Source organism: Ranitomeya imitator, chromosome 3 (assembly GCF_032444005.1).
Source record: "Ranitomeya imitator isolate aRanImi1 chromosome 3, aRanImi1.pri, whole genome shotgun sequence".
Taxonomy (NCBI): domain Eukaryota; kingdom Metazoa; phylum Chordata; class Amphibia; order Anura; family Dendrobatidae; genus Ranitomeya; species Ranitomeya imitator.
The window spans coordinates 415,635,716-415,652,278 of NC_091284.1; the positions used below are offsets into that span (position 1 = coordinate 415,635,716).

Here is a 16,563-nt window from a genome sequence, read left to right on the forward strand (position 1 = left end):
CCTGCGGAGGCCACTACAGGTAGAAGGCCAGCTCCGCAAACAAGTACTTCTGGCTGTCCGCCACCAATAACAGCTGAATGGCCGGGGTGCCGGGTCCCAACCGGTCAGACATTGATGACATATCCTAAGGACACTAGTGTAATAAAAGTAGTGGACAACCTCTGTAAAGAGGCTCGGGGTGAGTCTGGGAATCGGCAGGACCAGTTGTCTGTAGTGGTGGCTCTGGAAGGAGCCTCCATCACAAATGTCACTGTAGCCTTATGCCCCCATCACAGGTTTGCCTCAGTTCCACCATGTTTCTGCAGCCTGATGCTCTCCTCCATCTACCACCCTAAACTGCTGAATATGATGAATGGTTGTTGCCATTTTTAGGATGCAGTTTTGTTACCACAGGGCGAGGCACAGTATTTTCTCTAAAATCGTGTTTCCTGAGGGATAGCACAAGAGTCGTCGTCCCTGTCACTGCCAGGAAGCGTCTTCTGGGCGCGAGCGGCTTTGTTAGGCTGCGTCGCTAGGGGCCAGCTGGTTGTTAGGGGCGTGGCTTACTCTTGGCCGTGGGCTGCGTGACGGCGGGAAGATGGCGGCGCACGGTGTGAGACGTTCTCTACCGCTCGTAGTGATTCTAGGGGCCACTGGAACCGGGAAGTCCAAGCTGGCTCTTCAGCTAGGCCGGAGGCTCGGAGGGGAGGTGATCAGCGCGGACTCTATGCAGGTGACTGGAGACATGGCGCCTTCACAGTAGCTGTGTCTGTGCACCCTCATGGCTGCGCTATGAAGTACTGTCCTCCATGGCTATGTGTAGAGCGTGTGTCCTCCATGCTGTGACACTGATGTAGGCTGTGGCCTTCTCTTCACACATAGTGTCATGTCCAGTACTCAGCTGCTATTGAAGTGGATGTGATCTGAGCCGCAGTACTGAGAACGACCACTATGTGGCGTAGTGTTCAGGCTTCATGCAGAGGCTGCCCCACTAAGCATCAGCTGTCAGACCCCTATGGATTGGATACGATGACCTTGCCCCCTATATAGTGATCAGCCGTACACTCATTCTGCCATTTTTAATAGGACGCGTGAAAAAAGGGGGCTTCTGCCAGACACTTCTTATGTTCTGGAGGGGAAAAGGTTGTTGTGTTTCGCTATATGCAATGCGTCTTTTTGTGCCCAGTATCATATGTAGGCAGAGAGTTGGGAGGCCTCATTCACAGGGATGGATGCCCCCACTAAAATCAGCAGTTTGGGACCACTTTAACACATACTGAAGGATTCAGATCACCAGACAACAGTTTATCCACATTATAATGAGATTGCAGGGCCTGAAAATCAGAAGAAGAAGTGCTAGGAGGTTTGCCGGGCTTTGGTCCAGCAGCCAAGGGCTACCAACATGGCCACTGGATCAGGGTCTTTGTAATATCTTTGCTGTGTACCTTGGAGTCAAACTGCAGCATTTTTTCCCCACAGATACTGTCAGTGAGAAAAGTTAGCCATCTGCACTGGCTCATAGAATAACAAGGGTCGGTGTGCTGGCCAATAAATAGGATAGTATTTGGCCGATTTATACTCTGTTGTGCTGAAGCTCTTAAAGGGGTTGTCCGGTGTGTGTGACTGCAGACTTATGAATCCCCCCAGGGCACGCACTACTGCCGGGATTCGCCAGTTACTGACCGTAACTTCCACTCCTGGTTTTGGCATAGAATGACCAAATACTGATGTGTGTATAAGCCCTTAACCTGTATTGACATTCCATGTCTAAAAAATAGGGCCATTGTTATATTGCCTTAACGCCAGTAAATAATCGGCAAATGACGCTTAATTTGTTAGAAGGCTCTTTCCCTGTCAATGGGATGTGCTACTGATAACCTCTTTATGGGAACAGAACTTTCATATTAGTGATTGTTCATAAACGGGCTTATAAGTGAGCGCCAAACTACTTGTGGATCGTCCAAACAAACAATGGTACTGTTCAATCCCCAATGCTTTATTCCAAAATGTTTTAAACGGGTACATCAAATCCATAAAAAATCCATACACCAATAGTATTCCATTAAAATAGCTTTGGTTCCAATTAACACATAGCTGGGCTAATTAATCTAAATAAAATTAACATATAGCGCATAGTAATAGAATCAGATCATGAGCACACCCAGTGGTATTGGAACTCTAGCCGGTAACAGCAACAGGAGAAAATGACAATTTTTAATATGAATAACCTATTTAGTTAGAGCGGAAAAAGATGCATTAAGATGATCTGGGAAAAATAACTCAAAATACACAAGAAACCTCGTAATAAGGCTCTTTCCTCATAAATGGGATGTGTTACCGTTAACATGTTTATGGGAACAGAACGATCATATTAGGCAGGGGTGTCAAACTGCATTCCTCGAGGGCTGCAAACAGGTCATGTTTTCAGGATTTCCTTGTACTGCACAGGTGATAATTTAATCACCTACACACATCATGATTCCAGCACCTTGTGCAATGCTAAGGAAATCTTGAAAACACGCATGGTTTGCAGCCCTCGAGGAATGCAGTTTGACACCCCTGATATTAGGGATTGCTCTATTCACACCATTGTCCAGAATTAGGCTTGGTTCCCATTGCGTTAATGGGAAAGCGCTAACGGACAGCGTTGCACGGCGAAATTAACGCCGTGCAACGCGTCCGTTAGCGCGCCCATTCACGGCAATGGGAACGCGCAGCACTAGCGCGTGCCATGTTCGGCACGTGCTAGCGATGCGCCGGTGTTTCCTGGCGCGCCGCGGACGCTGCTTGCAGCGTCCGAGGCGCGCCCGCGGTCCGTTCCCCGCTCTCGCAGATCAGGGATCTGCGAGAGCGGGTACGTTACCGCGACCCCGGGACGCTGCCCCATTAAAAACATTGCGTTAGCGCAACCCGCTAGCGCTAAACGGATTGCACTAACGCAATGTGACCCTAGCCTAAGGCTTGGAATGTAAACGAGGGATGGCCGACTTGTGAGTAGTTGATAGCCCTTTTTAATGATACATTGAATGGCCAAAATTCCCACATCCGAATGCACTATTGGGCTACGTTCACAAGTTGCGTATTTGCAGCTTTTTTTTTTAAGCTGCATTTTAAGCATGGCTGTGGAGTCAGTAAGCCAACCCACCGACTCTGACTCTGACTCCCCAGCACTGCCTCACTACTGAGCATGTACATAAAGTGCAGCACAGATTCATCTCCGCTAAAAGTAGGTTTTGCTGAATTTTTATAGCTGCGTTTTTGCACTTTCTTGTGCATGTCGATAAAGTTTAGTTGCCCTAAAATGCAAAAAGCCTGATTTACTGTAACTTCCTTTTAGCACGAAAAACTCAGCAAAAACTGACACCCGCTTTTTTGCTGCATTTTTGCACTTATCTATTGTTTCCTATGGATGAAAAAATGCTGCAAAGACACTGAAAGAAGGAACTTACTGCAGTTTTAAAAAACCCAGCAGCTTTCCAAATCGGTCAGGAAAATAAAACCAATGTGTGTGTATGAGATTTCTGAAATCTCATTGCTGGTACTGTAAAACACAGCTGAAAATGTGCATAAAAAATGCAGCAAAAAATAAAACGCTGCACAAACGCAATGTATGAACATAGCTTTAGATGTTTTGGGTATTTTTATCTGCTCAAGACCCCCAGGAATTTGCAGCTGAATATGGGGGGGATCTCTTTGCTTGTTTTTTTTACTACTTCACTTATGTGAGTATCTGATGAGTTTTCGATGATTCAGGTTATCTGCACCAATTAGGGTAAGTTCACACTAGGCATTTATTTCAGTATTTTTTTTCTGCCACAAAACCTGTAGGCAGGAAGCAGCAGGAAAAAAAAGGATGGATTTTCTTGCGTTTTTTTGTGTGCATTTTTGCTGAGGTTTTGGCATGTTAGATTTGTCTCTTGTGCGTGCTGATAGTTTAGTGTTGGGAAAAAAATAGTCCTGTTCTACAGAATCAGGTTTTGGCACAAAAAATGGAGCAACACTTGATACCTGTGCTTTTGGTGCATTTTTTTCAGTGTTTTTTCACGACCCATTCATAATTTGAATGGGTGAAAAACAGTGAAAAAATGTCAAAAGAAGTGACATGCTCTATTGTGCAAAAACCATGCAAATCACAAAATACTGATGATAAAAAAAGAAACCTGTGTGCATGAGATTTCTGAAATCTAATAGACTTTGCTGGCTCTGTAAAACACAGCTGAAAAGTTGCATTAAAAAAAAAGCGCTGCAAAACGCCCAGTGTGAACTTAGCCTTAGGGTATGTGCTTCCATTTACCGCTGCGTAAACTCATCTGCAGTATACGAGCCGCAGCATGTCCGTTATCTGCAGCAGAGACTCACCCATAGCCATTCACTAGGTGCGGTAAGTCCGCAGGGTTCAGTGAACACATGCAGATTTAACTGCGGGATTAGAACGCAGCATTGGATGGAGCAAAAATACGCTGTACCCAAAAGGCTGCTATTTCTAGATCGCGGGCAATTTTTGTCTTTTTGTATCATATTTCAAATTAAGCTTCTTTGTTTTTGATACTTCCTGATATTTGGCTTTGACTAAACTTTAATGATAGTAATGTGTTTTCAATTGTTTTTTTTTTTTGTGCCTTTCCACTACAGAAACGCAATAAACTCAGGGTACTTCCAACAGAAATTGACATATTGCGGATTTCAGACACACACCGCGGCTCAGTTTACAGTGCATAGTGACTCCTTCAGACGCCCGGGTTTAAACACGTACATGTAAAAATGGTGTCGGTGTCATCAGTGTGTGGTCCGTGTCACCGTTTTTTTTTTTCACGAACGGATAAATAACTTACAAAGCTTCTCCTATACTGTGTAATGTTAAATCCATGTGCTGTTCACGGATCCATGGATTTGTATTGGCGCTTGTCATCGTGCTGCCGGGAAGACACAGACATGTCTCTGTGAGCTCTGCACGGACATGCGATCCATGAAGAAACAGGCATGTGAAGAGCACCGCAGATTGTAACGGGCATGTGTGGTATACGTGAAAAAAACCCACATACAACACGCATGTGAAACATGGATGTATGAATGCGACTGAAATAAGAATAAGCGCAGAGGACATGACCTTTACTGGAACTATAAGACACCGATTTGGCTCAGAAAATATGCAGCTCAAAAAAACTTCATAATGGAAATATAACTTCCATTTAATGTTTCAGGAAGACAACAGTTTGTGCAGATACGAGGGGCGTTCATTAAAGATTCCCCTGACCCACTCCCTGTGGACTGAGAGCAATGAAACTTGGCACAGTTATTAGTCCTTCTCTACATAGGTGCCACCTAGGGACCCACACTTCTCCCATCTCTTTAAGCAACTGTGAACACCTCGCTGTAGAAGTCGACAGGTTGCTCCAAAAGCCATGTTGTGACTTCGGAAATCAGTCTCATCATCTGGAAAATGCTTAAAAAAATAACTTCATTGTTGGAAAGAGGTGGAAGTCCGATGGTGCGAGGTCAGAGACTAAGGGGAATGCTGTAGAATTTCAAAGCTGTGCGCTGTGAACTGGTGCACTGTCTTGCAAGGCGGACACCTTTGGTGAGCATGCCACATGTCTTGGTTTGGATGGCCTCCCGCAGTTTCCACAGCAGTGAAGCATAGGATGCCCCAGTGGTATCCTTGAGTTGACGGACCCTGGGACGCATGTGTTGAACGGGCTGCTGTTAACGCAATGTGAACCTAGCCTTAGACATACAAATGAATGGCTGACATGGAATCTTACATTATTCCTGCTGCAGTTCCAGAGGCTCTCCCCTTTAGGAATCAACGGTGTCTTCTATTTACATGGGAACAGCTAGAAATATATGGGAAGATTTATCAATTCTGACTTTTAGTATTGATTTGTTGTGTTGAAATGGTTACTAATAGTGATGAGCAAATGTGCTCGGATAATGCATTATCCTAGCATGCTTGTGTGGAAACTGAGTGTCTTTGGTGTGCTTGAAAAATAGGTTTGAGTCCCCGCGGCTGCATGTCTCGCAGCTGCAACCCGTGCAAGGAGCTCCTGTTAGGCAACCCCTGCATGTGTTGTGACTGTCGCACAGCCTCGAGACATGCAGCCGCGGGGACTCAAACCTATTTTTCAAGCACGCCAAAGGCACGTTCACTCATCACTAGTTAGGCTAGGGTCACATTGCGTTAGTGCAATCCGTTTAGCGCTAGCGGATTGCGCTAACGCAATGTTTTCTATGGGGCTGGGGTCGCGGTAACGTCCCCGCTCTCGCCGATCCCCGATCTGCGAGAGCGGGGAACGGACCGCGGGCGCGCCTCGGACGCTGCAAGCAGCGTCCGCGGCGCGCCAGGAATCACCGGCGCGTCGCTAGCGCGTGCCGAACATGGCACGCGCTAGTGAAGCGCGTTCCCATTGCCTTCAATGGGCGCGTTAACGGCCGCGTTGCACGGCGTTAATTTCGCCGTGCAACGCTGTCCGTTTAACACGGTCCCATAACGCAATGGGAACCCAGCCTTACTAAATAATTGTAATGCTGTCTTTTAACCCCTTCAAGACCTTGCCCTTTTCCGCTTTTGCATTCTCGTTTTTCGCTCCCCTCCTTCTCAGATCCATAACTTTTTTATTTTTCCATCAATATGGCCATGTGAGGGCTTATTTTTTGCAGGACAAGTTCTACTTTTGAACGACATCATTGGTTTTATCATGCCGTGTACTAGAAAATGGGAAAAAAAATTCCAAGTGCGGTGAAATTGCAAAAAAATTGCAATCCCACATTTGTTTTTTGTATGGCTTTTTTGCTAGGTTCACTAAATGCTAAAACTGACCTGCCATTATAATTCTCCAGGCCATTACGAGTTCATAGACACCAAACATGTCTAGGTTACGTTTTATCTAAGTGGTAAACAAAAATTCCAAAGTTTGCTAAAAATAACATAAATAAAAATTGCGCAATTTTCCAATACCCGTAGCGTCTCCATATTTCTTGATCTCGGGTTGGGTGAGGACTTATTTTTTGCGTGCCGAGCTGACAATTTTAATTATACCATTTTAGTGCAGATTCTAATGCAATGTCGCGGCGACCCAAAAAAACATAATTCTGGTGTTTCAAGTTTTTTTCTCGCTGTGTTGTTTAGCGATCAGGTTATTGCTTTTTTTATTGATAGATCGGGCAATTCTGAACGCGGCGATACCAAATATGTAGGTTCAAAACAGCTGACATGTCCCAGCTTTGATGCTGGCTCACCGCCGGAACCCACATCAAAGTAAGGGGATCCGACCTCTGCAGTAATAGTACGGCGGAGGTCGGTAAGGGGTTAAAGTCCAGATGCTTTTGATGTCATAAGTATCTTTTTTTTTTTTTTTTTTTTTTACTTGCGTATGTCTTAGACAAGCCTTCTATTCACCTTTTAGGTCAGTCTTTAACGTAATAACTTTTCCCAATTATTTGGAGTTGCTATCTTTTAAAAATAATTACTTTTTTTCTCCTTCACCCATAGTAATATTTTGGCCAGTGTTGGAAGACTACTATAGCATAATGTATTTGTGGGTTTGTGTTGTGCAGACATATTCTAATATTGTGTCATTTGATGGCTGTACATCTGCAAAATGGTATTTCCAGGTGGGATATATTAACCCCTTAGTGACAGAGCCAATTTGGTACTTAATGACCGGGCCAATTTTTGCAATTCTGACCACTGTCACTTTGAGGTTATAACTCTGGAACGCTTCAACGGATCCCGCTGATTCTGAGATTGTTTTTTCGTGACATATTGTACTTCATGTTAGTGGTAACATTTCTTCGATATTACTTGCGATTATTTATGAAAAAAACGGAAATATGGCGAAAATTTTTAAAATTTTGCAATTTTCAAACTTTGTATTTTTATGCCCTTAAATCAGAGAGCTATGTCACGAAAATAGTTAATAAATAACATTACCCACATGTCTACTTTACATCAGCACAATTTTGGAAACAAAATTTTTTTTTGTTAGGGAGTTATAAGGGTTAAAAGTTGACCAGCAATTTCTCATTTTTACAACACCATTTTTTTTAGGGACCACATCACATTTGAAGTCATTTTGAGGGGTCTATATGATAGAAAATAATGAAGTGTGACACCATTCTAAAAACTACACCCCTCAAGGTTCTCAAAACCACATTCAAGAAGTTTATTAACCCTTTACGTGCTTCACAGGAACTGAAACAATGTGGAAGGAAAAAATGAACATTTCACTTTTTTTTGCAAACATCTTAATTCAGAACCATTTTTTTTATTTTCACAAGTGTAAAAACAGAAATGTAACCATAAATTTTGTTATGCAATTTCTCCTGAATACGCCAATACCCCATATGTGGGGGTAAACCACTTTTTGGGCGCACCGCAGAACTTAGAAGTGAAGGAGTGCCGTTTGACTTTTTCAATGCAGAATTGGCTGGAATTGAGATCAGACGCCATGTCACGTTTAGAGAGCCCCTGATGTGCCTAAACAGTGGAAACTCCCCACAAGTGACACCATTTTGGAAACTAGACCCCTTAAGTAACTTATCTAGATGTGTGGTGATCACTTTGAACCCCCAAGTGCTTCACAGAAGTTTATAACGTAGAGCCGTGAAAATAAAAAATCGCTTTTGTTTACACAAAAATGATCTTTTTGCCCACAAATTTTTATTTTCACAAGGGTAACAGGAGAAATTAGACCACAAAAGTTGTTGTGCAATTTCTCCTGAGTACGCTGATACCCAATATGTGGGGGCAAACCACTGTTAGGGCGCACCGCAGAGCTTGGAAGAGAAGGAGTGCCGTTTGACTTTTTCAATGTAGAATTGGCTGGAATTGAGATCGGACGCCATGTCGCGTTTGGAGAGCCCCTGATGTGCCTAAACAGTAGAAATCTCCCATAAGTGACCCCATTTTGGAAACTAGACTTCCCATGGAACTTATCTAGATGTGTGGTGAGAACTTTGAATGCCCAAGTGCTTCACAGAAGTTTATAATGCAGAGTCGTGAAAATAAAAAATATTTTTTTTTCCACAAAAATGATTTTTTAGCCCCCAAGTTTTTATTTTCACAAGGGTAACAGGAGAAATTGGACTGCAATAGTTGTTGTCCAATTTATCCCGAGTACGCTGATGCGCCATATGTGGGGGAAACCACTGTTTGGGTGCACGGCAGAGCTCGGAAGGGAAGGAGCGCCGTTTTGGAATGCAGACTTAGATAGAATGATCTGTGGGCAATATGTTGCGTTTGCAGAGCCCCTGATGTACCTAAACAGTAGTAACCCCCAACAAGTGACCCCGTTTTGGAAAGTAGACCCTCCAAGGAACTTATATAGATGTGTGGTGAGAACTTTGAATGCCCAAGTGCTTCACAGAAGTTTATAATGCAGTCATAAAAAAAAAATATATATATATTTTTCCACAAAAAAGATTTTGTAGCCCCCAAGTTTTTATTTTCACAAGGGTAACAAGAGAAATTGGACCCCAGAAGTTGTTGTCCAATTTATCCCGAGTACGCTGATGCCCCATATGTGGGGGTAACCCACTGTTTGGGCGCACGGCAGAGCTCAGAAGGAAGGGAGCACCATTTCACTTTTTGAGCGCAAAATTGGCTGTCATGTTTGGAGACCCCCTGATGTACCTAAACAGTGGAAACCCCCCAATTCTAGCTCCAACCCTAACCCCAACACACCCCTAACCCTAATCCCAACCTGATCCATAATCCTAATCACTAACCGTAACCATAATCACAACCCTTACCCCAAAACAACCCTAATGTCAACCCTAACCATAACCCTAATCAAAACCCTAAATCCAACACACCCCTAATCCTAATCCCAACCCTAACCTCAAACCTAACCCTAATCCCAATACACCCCTAATCACAACCCTAACCTTAACCCTAATCCTAAACCTAACCCTAATCCCAAGCGTAACCCTAATGCCAACCCTAACCCTAATACCAACCCTAATCCAAAAACTAACCCTAATCCCAACTCTAACCCTAACTTTAGCCCCAACCCTAACCCTAGCCCTAAGGCTACTTTCACACTTGCATCGTTTGGCATCCGTCGCAATCCGTCGTTTTGGACAAGAAACGGATCCTGCAAATGTGCCCGCAGGATGCGTTTTTTGCCCATAGACTTGTATTGCCGACGGATCGTGACGGATGGCCACACGTCGCGTCCGTCGTGCACTGGTTCAGTTGTGTTTTGGCGGACCGTCGGCACAAAAAAACGTTCAATGAAACATTTTTTTGTACGTCGCATCCGCCATTTCTGACCGCGCATGCGTGGCCGTAACTCCGCCCCCTCCTCCCCAGGACATAGATTGGGCAGCGGATGTGTTGAAAAACTACAGCCGCTGCCCACGTTGTGCACAATTTTCACAACGTGCGTCGGTATGTCGGGCCGACGCATTGCGACGGCCCCGTACCGACGCAAGTGTGAAAGAAGCCTAACCCTAAATTTAGCCCCAACCCTAACCCTAATTTTAGCCCAAACTGCTGTTCTCCTGCCGGCCAGAAGGTGGAGACAGATGGCGGGCGCACTGCGCATGCGCCCGCCATTTTCTTTTGCCGGCGGCCAGGAGGAGCAGCAGAAGGATCCAGGGACACAGGTGAGTATGATAGGGTCCCTGAATCCCCCTATTTCTCTGTCCTCTGATGTGCGATCACATCAGAGGACAGAGAATTACACTTTACTTTTTTTTTTGCGGTCGCCGGTAAACAGTTAATTACCGGCGATCGCAAAACAGGGGTCGGTAAAACCGACCCCGATCATGCTCTTTGGGGTCTCTGCTACCCCCGGCAGTCGAGACCCCAAAGATTCTCGCGGGGCCGTCGGGCGCACTGCGCATGCGCCCGCCATTTTGAAGATGGCGGTGCCCACCGGGAGCCACGAGGAGCATCGGGAGGGATAGGTAAGTATTGGGGGGCTACCTGGGACCCCTTTTCTCTGTCCTCCGATGTGCGATCACATCGGAGGACAGAGAAATTAAAAAAAGATCGCTTTTTTTTTTGCGATCGCCGGTAAACGGTTAATTACCGGCGATCGCAAATGCGGGGTCGGTAAAACCCCCCCCCCCCGAATCATGTTCTCTGGCGTCTCGGCTACCCCCGGCAGCCGAGACCCCGGAGAAAATCCGACTCTGGGGGGCGCTATTTACTTTTTCCACAGCGCCGTTAATTAACGGCGCTGTGCTTTAAGTACCCTTAGCGGCCGCCGTTAAAAGGCGTATCGGCGGTCGCTAAGGGGTTAGACATTGAGGACTTAATACTTTTTACTCCTTTATTCTAGTGGTTGTGGGATGGGGGGGTTCACAGGTCATAGACCCTTATCTGACAGATTTTGGTGTGAAGTGTCAAAATGTGTAAAGGTTGGCGTTATTTAAAAAAAAAATAATAATTTTTTAATATTTAGGATACATATGTTTTGGATCTGTATTGACATGGACACAACTTTTTGGCTGTCACACATGCGTTACTTCTTACTGTATACATTTTTACATCTGTCTACTTAGAAAAACAATTTTTTTTGACCTGTTGATGACTGACTGTGAATTTACCACCTATGATTAGTTGTATTGATACAGAATTCACAACAGAAGCGCACAACACCTCAATCCCATAAGTATGCAACATGAAAACACTAGTTAAGGGTAAAGGTACCGTCACACTAAGCGACGCTGCAGCGATACCGACAACGATCCGGATCGCTGCAGCGTCGCTGTTTGGTCGCTGGAGAGCTGTCACACAGACCGCTCTCCAGCGACCAACGATGCCGGTAACCAGGGTAAACATCGGGTTACTAAGCGCAGGGCCGCGCTTAGTAACCCAATGTTTACCCTGGTTACCATCCTAAAAGTAAAAAAAACAAACGCTTTATACTTACCTTCCGCTGTCTGTCCCCGGCGCTGTGCTTCTCTGTACTGGCTGTGAGCACAGCGGCCGGAAAGCAGAGCGGTGACGTCACCGCTGTGCTTTCCGGCCGCTGTGCTCACAGTGAGTGCAGGAGGAGTGCAGAGCACCGCGCTGGGGACAGACAGCGGTAGATAAGTATGTAGTGTTTGGTTTTTTTACTTTTAGGATGGTAACCAGGGTAAACATCGGGTTACTAAGCGCGGCCCTGCGCTTAGTAACCCGATGTTTACCCTGGTTACCAGCGAAGACATCGCTGAATCGGTGTCACACGCCGATTCAGCGATGTCAGCGGGAGAGCCAGCGACCAAATAAAGTGCTGGCCTTCTAGCCCCGACCAACGACCTCACAGCAGGATTCTGATCGCTGCTGTGTGTCAAACTGAATGATATCGCTAGCGAGGACGCTGCAACGTCACGGATCGCTAGCGATATCGTTTAGTGTGAAGGTACCTTAAGTGCACACTAGGTGTTTTTTTCAGCGTTTTTAATGCGTTTTTATACAAATTTTCATCTGCATTTTACAGTACCAGCAAAGTGTGGGATTTCAGAAATCTCCTGTGCACAGCTTGGGTTTTTGTCAGTATTATGTGCTTTGCATGTTTTTTGCACAAAGAGCATGTCACTTTCAGGGTTTTTTTCTGTATTTTTCATCCATTGACATGAATGGGTGGTGAAAAAACTCTGAAAATCTGCAGCAAAAACGCAGGTATCAGGTTTTGCTGCTTTTTTTGTGTGTGTGCCAAAAGCTGATTCTATAGAATAGGACTTTTTTTTTTTTTTTTAAACTAAAGTTTTATCAGCATGCAAAAGAGGCAAATCTATCATGCCAAAGAAAACACCGCAAGAAAAAAGCAATCTCCTTTTTTTTCTGCAGCTTCCTTTCTGCCAAGAGAACAGGTCTTGCTGCAGGAAAAAAAGCTGGAAAAAACGCCTAGAGTGAACTTACCCTAAGGCTATGTGCCCACGTTGCGGATTCATTTTTGCAAAATCCACAGGTAAGGCGGAATTACTGCGTTTTTGTGCGGATTCCTATTAAGGAACAGGTGTACGCTGCGGAATCAGTACAAATAATTGACATGCTGCGGAAAATACAACGCAGCGTTTCCACACCATGGGCACAGCGGATTAGATTTTCCATAGGTTTACATGGTACTGTACAACGCATGGAAAATTGCTGCGAATCCGCAGCCGCCAATCCGCTGCGAATCCGCAGCAAAATCCGCAACGTGTGCACATAGCCTAAAAGTAACAGAAATGTATCTGCTATATTTGCATCCTTTTTCTTTGCTGTATACATTTTCTTATAGGGAATGAATGTGTGACTATTTTCTTACATGTCGATGTTCAGTTCACTTCCGATAATATATCTGAGCCATATTATTTCACACTGGTCTTTCTTTCACGAGGGGCTTGGTTTGTTGCTTACAACTGTGTGAATGAGTGAGAGAAGCTGAAGTATAGCACAATATGGCAGAGTGAAACTGTGGAAGTGAAAGTTGCATGAAGCCATTCTTCTATTTCCAAGCAGCAATTCTTCAACTATTATTATAAAACTAGCATTGGGAGGGCTTTAAGGTCACAATGGGGGCAGGCTTTACAGTGTTGAGAATCTCTCTCCCCCATGTGCTCGCCCATCTATCCACTCTCTTTCCCCATGCGCTGACTTCTCCCGTCTGTGCTCTCTTCTTTGACCTGTCTACCCCATGTGCTCTATGCGATGCTGCTGCTCTTCAAGAATCTAATTTGCCCGTTGTTGTCTTCCACGTTTTGCGTTTGCTGCTTTCCTTTCATTGTCATCGGTGTACTTTTTAAAAGGAGCCATGTTGGCGTTATTTGCTTTTTAACCCCTTTACCCCCAAGGGTGGTTTGCACGTTAATGACCAGGCCAATTTTTACAATTCTGACCACTGTCCCTTTATGAGGTTATAACTCCGAAACGCTTCAACGGATCTTAGCGATTCTGAGATTGTTTTCTTGTAACATATTGTACTTCATGATAGTGCTAAAATTTCTTCGATATAACTTGCGTTTATTTGTGAAAAAAATGGAAATTTGGTGAAAATTTTGAAAATTTCACAATTTTCCAACTTTGAATTTTTATTCTGTTAAACCAGAGAGTTATGTGACACAATATAGTTAATAAATAACATTTCCCACATGTCTACTTTACATCAGCACAATTTTTGAAACAAACTTTTTTTTTTCAAGGAAGTTATAAGGGTTAAAATTTGACCAGCAATTTCTCATTTTTACAACCAAATTTACAAAACCATTTTTTTTAGGGACCACCTCACATTTGAAGTCATTTTGAAGGGTCTATATGGCAGATAATACCCAAAAGCGACACCATTCTAAAAACTGCACCCCTCAAGGTGCTCAAAACCACATACAAGAAGTTTATTAACCCTTCAGGTGATTCACAGCAGCAGAAGCAACATGGAAGGAAAAAATTAACATTTTACTTTTTAGTCACAAAAATGATCTTTCAGCAATAATCTTTTTAATTTCCCAAGGGTAAAAAGAGAAAATGGACCTCAAAAGTTGTTGTCCAATTTATCCTGAGTACGCTGATACCCCACATGTGAGGGGGAACCACTTTTTGGGCGCATGGCAGGGCTCAGAAGGAAAGGAGCGCCGTTTGACTTTTTCAAGCTAAATTTGGCTGGAATTGAGATCGGACGCCATGTCGCGTTTGGCGACCCCCTGATGTGCCTAAGCAGTGGAAACCTCCCACAAATGACCCCATTTTGGAAACTAGACCCCCTAAGGAACTTATCTAGATGTGTCATGAGCACTTTTATCCCCCAAGTGCTTCACGAAAGTTTATAACGCCCGGGCGTGAAAAAAAAAAATCCTATTTTTTCCACAAACCTGATCGTTTAGTCCCCAATTTTTTATTTTCTCAAGGGTAAAAGGAGAAATTGGACCCCAAAAGTTGTTGTCCAATTTGTCCTGAGTACGCTGATACCCCATATGTGGGGGGGACCACTGTTTGGGCGCATGGCAGGGCTCAGAAGGAAAGGAGCGCCGTTTGACTTTTTCAAGCTAAATTTGGCTGGAATTGAGATCGGACGCCATGTCGCGTTTGGCGACCCCCTGATGTGCCTAAGCAGTGGAAACCTCCCACAAATGACCCCATTTTGGAAACTAGACCCCCTAAGGAACTTATCTAGATGTGTCATGAGCACTTTTATCCCCCAAGTGCTTCACGAAAGTTTATAACGCCCGGGCGTGAAAAAAAAAAATCCTATTTTTTCCACAAACATGATCGTTTAGTCCCCAATTTTTTATTTTCTCAAGGGTAAAAGGAGAAATTGGACCCCAAAAGTTGTTGTCCAATTTGTCCTGAGTACGCTGATACCCCATATGTGGGGGGGGACCACTGTTTGGGCGCATGGCAGGGCTCAGAAGGAAAGGAGCGCCGTTTGACTTTTTCAAGCTAACTTTGGCTGGAATTGAGATCGGACGCCATGTCGCGTTTGGAGAGCCCATGATGTGCCTAAACAGTGGAAACCCCCCACAAGTGACCCCATTTTGGAAACTAGACCCTCTAAGGAACTTATCTAGTTGTGTGGTGAGAATTTTGAACCCCCACGTGCTTCACTAAAGTATATAATGCCCAGGCGTGAAAATAAAAAATCCTATTTTTTCCTACAAAAATGATATTTTAGTCCCCAATTTTTAATTTTCCCAAGGGTACCAGGAGAAATTGGACCCCAAAAGTTGTTGTCCAATTTGTCCTGAGTACGCTGATACCCCATATGTGGGGAGGAACTACTGTTTGGGCACACGTTGGGGCTCGAAAGGGAAGTAGTGACGTTTTGGAATGCAGACTTTGATGGAATGTTCTGCTGGCATCATGTTCCATTTGCAGAGCCCCTGATGTGACTAAACAGTAGAAACCCCCCACAAGTGACCCCATTTTGGAAACTGTACCCCCTAAGGAACTTATCTAGGTGTTTGGTGAGAAATTTGAACCCCCACGTGCTTCACTAAAGTTTATAATGCCCAGGCGTGAAAATAAAAAATCCTATTTTTTTCCCACAAAAATGATATTTTAGTCCCCAATTTTTAATTTTCCCAAAGGTAACAGGAGAAATTGGACATCAAAAGTTGTTGTCCAAATTGTCCTGATTACGCTGGTACGCCATATGTGGGAAAAAACTGTTTAGGCACACGTTGGGGCTCGAAAGGGAAGTTGTGACGTTTTGGAATGCAGAAATTGTCTGCGGTCGTCATGTTCCGTTTGCAGAGCCCCTGATGTGCCTAAACAGTAAAAAAAACCCACAAGTGACATCATTTTGGAACCTAGACCCCCCCCAAGGAACTTATCTAGATGTGCCCCCTTTTTGGAACTAATGTATGCTTTCTTGTAAAGTAAATTAGTAGTGCATGGAGGTGTGGTACAATCTGAAGCAATCCTTCATACACAGGCCAGGTTTTTCGGGGCAGGTGTCGCATTGATAAATGGTGTCCTTGCGTATTCCCCTTTTGTAACACACTCGGCACCTTTTTTGCGGCTTACCTTTTCTGCCGGTTGGCGGGACCACCCCCGGAAAATGCTGGCCTGGTACGATATGAGCACCTTCAGTTCCGGAAGTACTGGGGCCCTCTCCTTCCGGAGTACCAAATATCAGGGCCTTAACCACTACCTCCTGAAACTGAAGGTACGAC

General features: G+C 44.5%; 1 protein-coding gene across 1 annotated transcript in view; it reads left to right on the plus strand.

The window, feature by feature from the left end:
- The first annotated feature begins 562 nt into the window (after positions 1-562).
- The window catches only part of TRIT1 (tRNA isopentenyltransferase 1), a 64,229-nt gene continuing 48,228 nt past the window's right edge, over positions 563-16,563 (plus strand). The window contains exon 1 of the mRNA XM_069757160.1: positions 563-712. Coding sequence (XP_069613261.1) covers positions 578-712 — 135 coding nt within the window. The 5' untranslated portion in view covers positions 563-577. The remainder of the gene's footprint in view (positions 713-16,563) is intronic.